Raw genomic sequence first — 8,546 nt, 5'->3', positions numbered from 1 at the left:
ATCAATTGGGGAATGGCTGAAAAAGTTGTGGTGTATGATTGTGATAGAATATTATAGTGTTATAAGAAATGATGTGCATGTTTGTACCAGAGAAACCTGAAAAGACTTGTAGGAACTGATGCAAAGTGAAATGAGCAAAACCAGTAGAACATTGTTCACATTAAAAGCGGTGTTGTAAAATGATCAACTGTGAATGACAACTATTCTTGGCAATACAACAATCCAAGACAATTCAGAAAGACTTATGATGAAAAATTCTATCCACCTCCAGAGACTGAATTGATGGAGTATGAATGCATTTTTTTACTTTATTTTGTTTTCTTGCCTCTGTTTTCCTTTACAGTATGTGTAAATAAGTTTTGCATGATTGCATACATATAGTTCACATCAAATTGCATGATTGTATGCCTGGTCAAAGAGGGGGAAAGGTGAAAAGTAGGAATAGAATATGGAATTCAAACTTCAGAAAATGGTAAAAATTATTTTTAAATGTAATTGGAAATATTTGTATATATAACATTTAATTTTTTTAAATTGTGGAATATCAAGGAGACTCTTTTGGCTCAAGTTTTCCTCATATAGATTCAGTAATGAGATGTGTGGAATCAAGCACTTTCAGGTTTCCCCCAAAATTTTCTCAGGGCCATTTTCACCTCCTTATTCCTCAGGCTATAGATGAGAGGGTTAAGGGCAGGTGTGAAAGCCACATAAAACACAGAAACAATCTTATTGTATTCTGGAGAGGATAGAGACTTAGGCTTTAAGTAAAGAGACATTATAGTCCCAAAAAATAGGGTGACAATCAGAAGGTGGGAAGAGCAAGTAGAGAAGGCTTTTCTTCGAACCTGAGGAGAGCGAATTCTCAGAACAACAATGATGATGTGTACATAGGAAAGGATGATGAATGTGATAGGGGACAGAAGGGTAAAGATGCAGAGAACATGCATGACCAATTCTGCATGGGTTGTATCAGTACAAGAGAGGTGCAGTAGGGCAGGCATTTCACACACAAAATGATTGATAACATTATTGTGGCAGAATGAGAGCTGGAATGTCGTAACTGTATCTATTGCAGAAAAGATAAAGCCACCGAACCATGAGGCAGCAGCCAGCATCCCACAAATCCCCCAGTTCATTGTGACTGAGTACCTTAAGGGGTCTCGAATGGCAACGTAGCGGTCATAGGCCATCACTGAGAGGATATAGCACTCTGCAATGCCAAAGGACAGGAATATGTAGAACTGAATGACACAGAGGGAGAAGGAGATGGACTTTCTCTCTGCCAAGAAGTGTACCAGCATCTGTGGAAACACACAGGATGTGAAACATACTTCTATACTGGATAAATTAGTGAGGAAGAAGTACATAGGAGTATGGAGGCGTGAATCCCTCAATATCAACAACATAATGAGCAGGTTCCCCAGCAAGATCATCAGGTAGACCATGAGGAAGAGCAGGAAGAGGAGAACCTGGAGCTCAGGCCAGCTGGAGAGGCCAAGGAGGATGAACTCAGTCACTGAAGTGAGGTTGCTGCTCTTCATCTTGCTTATGGGTCTACTGAAAGAACATGAAAAGTTATGGCCACAAAGCATCTTATGTTTCTGTTTTCCTCTACCTGGGACTACTGGAAAAACATATAGATACTATTAGGTCATATGTATGTATCCCTTTATGGTTACAAATCACTTTATATCCATTATCTCACATCATTCTCATTGTAACCACGCAAAGCAAGCAGGATATTGATATATTAACATCTCAATTTTTTGATACTGAGCATATTGAGGCTCAGAAAGATTAAGTGACTTTCAAATAGTCTCACAGCTAGTAAAAAGTAGACCTGACTCTTGTTCTCTTTCCATAAATCCTGGCCTCTAAACCTGCCTTTATTCTCCATATTCACCAAAAATGATTTGGCCTCTTACTTCACTGAGATCAGGGATATCCAATCAGAACTCCTCAAACTTCCCTCTCCTATCCCTTGGAACATATCAATAACCACCCTCCTGTTTTAAAGGATGAAACAAACTTCCTCCACAAGGGTGATCTCTTTCACTTCATCAAGGATTATATTAAGGAGAAGCAGTGTGGTGTAAGGGAAAGAGTATTGGACTTAGAATTAGGAGAGTTGTGAAACTTACTTACTAGGTGTATAGCTGGACAAGTCACCTGGAACCTCTCTGTGCCTCATTTCCTCATGTATGAAATGTGGGAAACGATACTTGTACTATTTAGCTCATAGAGTTATAAAGATAATAGTTTATAAACCTTAAAGTTCTATATAAATGAGCAGAGGCTGAAGAGTGGCACTGGGCAGGTGAGGAAGGCTAATCATTCACTCCTATTTGCCACCACCTTTGTATAGGTGGGACCACAGACAGTTTTATCTTTATATAAGTGAACCTCTCTGCTGACCTTTATGTAAAGTGATTTTTATTTAATTTGAATTTGCTCATGTTGGGAAGGAATGGAGGCAGGGAGGGAGGAAGGGAGGATTTATACAACATTGGTGGAAGGGAGCCAGCATACTGTTCAAGGTCTCATGTGGGAAAGGGGCAGAGAATCGAAAGCAAAGGGTGGAACATGAGGCCTAGGACCAACCACATGAAGGTGTGGCCAGACCCCAGAGGAGGAATGCCCCCTGGGGACAGAACCATGGGGACCAGCCACAAATAGTAGAGGACAGGTAAAATGTGGGGGATGAAGACAGATATTTGGTACTCAATTGCAGACAGAAGATATATGCCAGGGGTGGACACATAGGGGTGGGTGGGCAGAGTGGGACAAAGGTCTTCTCTTGTGCCATTGGAAGTCTAAAGCCACACTCCCAATCAGGCTTCAGAAGTAGTGGTCCCTCCACCTTGGAGGGCTTTTGTTTGTTTCTTTCTTTGTGTTTAGGATTTTTGGTGGGGTTTCTGAGGGGAAACTAGGGAGCACCAAGCTCAGAGACAAGGAGAGAGAGAGAGAGAGAGAGAGAGAGAGAGAGAGAGAGAGAGAGAACAGTGCTATACAGTAGAGTTAACAAAAATTGGGAGGGGATGCAGATTTCTTTTAGAATTCATTACGTAAAGTTGAATTTGTGTAATAAGAATTTATCAGCAAATCTTGACTAGAAGGGCGCTTCTCTTTTCAAATTGGGCAACAGGAAAAAATAGCCCTGACTCCTAAAGCTAGCCAGCTAGTTACAACCTACCCTACCCAAAACTACTAATTCATTTGCCTAGAAAGATGAAAGTCTAAGTTTCTTTCTTTGCTCTGCACAATTGTAACCCGAATCAATAATTATTTATCTACAGCTCAATCCTCCAACCACAGATTTTCTCTTCTGCAAAACTGCAAATATAAACCAGTCTCTCTCCTAACAAATGTTCTCTTATGTGAGAGATGATCTCTGAGTATCACTCAGGAGTGAAGCCACCTTATAATCCTCTCCCTCTACTCTCTCTCCTTTTCCCTCTCCCTCCACTTCTCCTTCACTCTGTGTTATCGTGCTTATAATTATCATGATCATCATTGTCATTATCATAGTTGTCATTGTCATTATCTTGATTATTTTTTCTAGTAGCCAGGATTGCCTCTCTCTGAGTCATAAGTGAATAAGCCATTAGTCACAGCAACTATTCCCTAGTCCTGTGTGCTGGCTCTCCATGATGACTCACTTGCTCTCTCTCATGCCTCTTTAACTACTCCCCACTCCCAATCCCTTAAGATAGGAATGGCTAGCTTATCAATCACATTCTAGATCCTGTCAACCATGCTGGAATTGTTGGGTGATATCTGTTTTGACCACTAGATGTCCATCTCTAGTATCCATATCTACTCAGCAGTAGCTAAAAGTGTACCACATAAATGTAAATTATTGTTATATCTTTGTACCAACTTCAGGGGCTGATACCTTCCATCTTTAATCTTTCCCTCTCCATGTCTTTATTAACATTCTCTAATCTCCTTAATTCTTTATACATATGTGTGTGTGTGTGTATAAGTATCTACCATCACATTTCTCTCCTCCAATTCAAAGCCAAATTGCTTGAAAAATATAACTTATGTCTCTACTTCCTCATGATCCATTCACTTCTCAGCATTTTGTTACATGGATCCTGTTTGCCCTACTAAACAACTCTTTCAAAGATTACCAGCTAGGAGGTTTTTCCTAGCTCATTTTTCTTCATTCTCAGTCATCCTGATTGCTTCAAATATCATTCATAACACTAATTGTGACTTTTCCCCACATTCATAATAGATGACCTAGACTCTTACTTCACTAAAATCGGGATTTGTAGTTGGGAATTGGGGGGGGTAGGAGGATAGAAAAAGGGAAGGAGGTTTAGTATCACAGCCTCTTTCCTAAGATTCCACCCCAGCCTTGATACAAAAGTCTTTATGCTTGTGGAAGCTTCTGCCCATGCTTCTGTTCTCCCAATTCCATGGGACTTATCCAAGCCTCCCCTTATCCAGCTACATCTATCTTCTTGATGACATAGAAAGTTTTCCTACTTCTGATTAGAATAACTGTTTGTCCTATGACTTGCTCCATTTCTAAGTCAGCCAGTCAATAAGCATTTATTAAGCCCTCCCTATGGATCAGGCTCTGTGCTAATAAGCTTATTTGAAACATAAAGGGATCATCTGTCATGGACAGTTTTTAGAGTTAGTTTAAGACCAAATTATTGACTTCCTATCAGTGATTATGTACTTGTTTTTCAAGGACCATCTCCCTTCTACAGTTCACAGGATTGTTGTGAAAAAAGTATTTTGTAAACTTTAAGGTGATAAATGTGAATAATTCTGAATGTATATGCACTGGTACTTCATGCTTAACATGTCCAAAACCAAACTTTTAATCTTTTCCTCAAAACCTGCTCTCTTTTCTGACTTTCCCATTTCTGTCATTTGTACCAAAATTCACTATCTGGTATTTAAAACCTATATCTAAAGTTTCTGTCTGCCTCAAACTGTCATATAATCAATCAACTGTTATGTACTATTAGATCTTCCTCCACAATTTGTCTAACTTCTTTCCCCTCCACTCAACTACAACACTCACTAACCCAGTAATTTACCAACTTTCTTAACAACTACCAAAGTCCCTTAACTAATCCTCCTGCTTCTTATAGTCTCATTCTTCTAAGAATCTACCCTTCACACTTCTTCTCAAATTGTCTTCCTTAAGTACAGATACGAATAATCTTCAAAACCCTCAAAAACTCCCTATTGTCAATGGAATAAAGTTCAAATCTTTTTACATAGAATTGAATTTCATCCTTTTGAATATTCACGATAGAAATGCAATCAGTCCTCTGAGAATGGAATCACCATATTTTATTTAAGATAAGTCAGACCCTCTAGCCCTGGAATCCCGATATAGCAATAAATGTGGGGGAATCTTTCTGGATGACTGCCCTCCTATAAACATCAACAGATTAGGTAAAGCTTCACTCATTAGTGTAGTTTCCTTACCTGAACTTGGTCCTTTCAACCTCAGTGGCTCTGTGCATAGACTCTCCTTTTCCCCAAATCCAAGGCTGTTTATGACTAAAAACAAAACACTGTTCAAATGTATTATGCCATAGGGTGGGGGTATGGGTGGGATGGGAGAAAGAACAATGTATTTGACCTGGACAATATTTATTTGGGGCCATATAATGAAACCATGTGCCTCAAATGAACTGATGGTTCCAAGTGCTTTGTGGTCAGGAGTAAACGCCTGTAAGCTAACGGTTTTTGGAGCGGAACATTAGCATATTTTTTTCTGTCATATACTAGGAAGACATACGGATTGCCTTTATAACATACTTATGTGAAGCCAAAAAAATGCCTTGTTACATTCTGAGACCAAATAGAACCCTTTGGCGATATCATCATGAAACAGAACTTAATGATCTATGATTAAAGACACCTATCAGTTGGCAGAAATGCTGAAGGAGAAAGAGGAAGAAGAGGATAGCAGAAAAGAAACCTAATAATGTTCAAGTAATAATCTCTCCAGATTATAAAAAAAATCATATGTGAATTACACAGAGGTGTCAAGTACTTTTTCTATGCAGAGGAAAACATTATTAATTTTACTTATTCTCACTATCCCAACTATAGCTGGGTAGACCAGTTAGGTAGACTTGAGTTAAAACCCAACCTCAGACACTAACTAGCTAGGTGGTGCTGAGCAAGTCACTTAACCTCATTTTCCCTCAGTTTCCTCATCTGTAAAATGGAGATAATAATAGCACCTACCTCCCAAAATTGTTGTTAAGATCAAGCGACATAGTATTTGTAAAACACTTAATATAGTGCCTGACATAGAATAACCACTATAGAAATGCTTGTTCCCTGCCCTGCCCTTCTCCATCACATGAAGACAAGCCTCCTAGTCACTGGTTTTGTTTCTGAAATATTTCATCTCCTTTTGCTGCCTGATCTGCTCCCCCAGACCTGCACTTACTATTTCTAACCAGAAGGTTCCATTTATTTACCTCCACAAGGAAGTGGACCCAGATCTGTTGAGATCTGTGTCAATAGCTGGTATGGGAAGGGAAGACTGAAGCAGCCTTACACACTAAAGCAGAAAGGGCATTTCAACAACATAGTGTCACTGGCACATAGTAGACACTTAATAAATGTTTGGATCAGATTATAAGATTTACATAACAGAGTAACTAGAATAATAATAGATCAAATTTGACAATTCTATTTCCCACACAGCTATTTGTATCACCCTCAGAAGTAAAAATCAGAATTTCAGAGCAATAGACTTTGAACACCTCAGATGGGCCCTACTTCATTAGAACCTACAAGTGCCATCTCAGCCCTGACACTCACTTTCACAGTTTATGTTGTTGTGATTGCTTTTCTGTTAGGAATTGAATGAGCCTTTAACTGCCCCAAATGGTGAGTTTTCATGTGGTATTCAAATAGGCACTCATAGAATTTGGCAACTGGACAGAAACTTAAAGGGCATTAAAACCAACCTCTTCTTTTTTTATAGGTGAGACAACTAAGACCCTGAAGGTCCTTCCATGAAATACTGCCTCCCTTTCATATTACTCACTATATAAAGCTCAGAATAGGGTGGACAGAAGGTGGAAGGAAAGTGTTATGCACCACAGTCTTGTTTCTGAGACAGAAATTCTTTCATAAAATCTTTGAGTCAGAAGGAACCTCAGAGACATCCCCTCTATAACATCCAGACTGAATTTAATGACCTGGAGTCAAGGGTAATTCATAACTTCCTGAACCAGATCATTTTACTCATGGGCAGTTATACTTTTTAGGAACTTTTTCTCTTATATCAAGCAAAATCCACAATTTTGTGCATTGCTCCTTATCAAGTCCTCTAGGTCTAAGCAGAAAAGTTCTAATTCTTCCTTTTTGAGGCAGGTCTACAATTCCTTAAAAACAGATATCATAGCCTCCTTATCTTTTCTTCTCAGTACCCTCATTCAATTCTCCTAAGGTCTGTCCCATCGCCATGTTGGTGGCCCTAACACCTGGAAAAACTCCACTTTGTTAATGTCATTCTTAAAATATGATACCCATAATTGGAAACAATATTCTGCCTACATTCTGTCTGCAGCAGAGTACAACGGAACTGTTAATTCTCTTGTTCTGGTTTCTCTGTAGTTTCTGCTCTCTTACATGGTCACCACTTTAGCTCAAGTCCTTATGCAATCTTTCATGGACTATAGCAAATAAATGAGCTTCCTGCCTCTTCCTTCCCCCTAGAATTCCTATTCCACATAGATATCAAATTTATATTTGTTTTAAAATAATATTTTATTTTGTCCAATCACTTGGGCAGAGAACTTTTTGCATTAATTTTTTTTTATAAAATTGTGAAATTCAAATTTTCTCCCTCCCTCTTCCCCTTCTCTTCTCCCTAAGACAGTAAGCAATTGGACATAGGTTATATATGTGCAATCAAATTTATAAACTTAATGCACAGATGTGATTACATTGATGTTCTGCTCATAAAATTTCAGCAACTCTATATTGGCTCCAGGGTAAAAAACAAACTCCTTTAGCATTTAAAGCCTTTTACAATCTGTCTCCAACCTATATTTCCAGACTGACTTCCCATCACTCCCCCTGTGTCACTCTGTGTTCCCAGATCTGGAAATGTACAGAGATTAGATAAAAGATAATGTGACAAAGGAACCCCAGTAATATTAACAATTAATAACAATAACTGTCATTTTATAGTGCTTCAAGGTGTGCAAAGTTTTTTTTCATACATTATCTCATTTGATCCTCACAACCCTCTGAGCTAAGTAGGCTGAAAGGTGTTAAGCTTTTGGTCCTGGGTAACCCAGTTATTTATCACCTAAGGAAAGATTGATACCAAGTCTTCTTACTCCAGGTTTAGTGTTCTATCTGCTATGTCATCTGACCAAGAGGAAAAAAAAAGAAGTGACTATACTTTGCATTAGGAAGACATGGGTTTTAATCTGCCTCTGACACTTACTAGCTAGGTACCGACTGGAGAGTCATTTGAACACTAAGCTTCAGTTTCTCAATCTGTAACAAAGAGATAATAACTTTAGTTCCTATAT

At 38.7% G+C, this 8,546-nt stretch overlaps 1 protein-coding gene across 1 annotated transcript; it reads right to left on the bottom strand.

Moving 5' to 3' along the window:
* Positions 1-605: 605 nt before the first annotated feature.
* On the bottom strand, positions 606-1,541 carry LOC114053973 (olfactory receptor 1030-like). Its single transcript, XM_027877090.1, has one exon. The coding sequence runs from the start codon at positions 1,539-1,541 to the stop codon at positions 606-608; it is 936 nt and encodes a 311-aa protein (XP_027732891.1).
* Positions 1,542-8,546: the final 7,005 nt, after the last annotated feature.

Source organism: Vombatus ursinus, unplaced genomic scaffold (assembly GCF_900497805.2).
Source record: "Vombatus ursinus unplaced genomic scaffold, bare-nosed wombat genome assembly UNPS02004213.1, whole genome shotgun sequence".
Lineage (NCBI taxonomy): Eukaryota > Metazoa > Chordata > Mammalia > Diprotodontia > Vombatidae > Vombatus > Vombatus ursinus.
Note: the sequence above shows the minus strand (reverse complement) of the source record. Positions and strands in the feature narration are given on the sequence as shown.

Bases quoted from the DNA above. Each gene is read 5' to 3' on its own strand.
- LOC114053973 (XM_027877090.1), bottom strand. From the start codon at position 1,541: ATGAAGAGCAGCAACCTCACTTCAGTGACTGAGTTCATCCTCCTTGGC.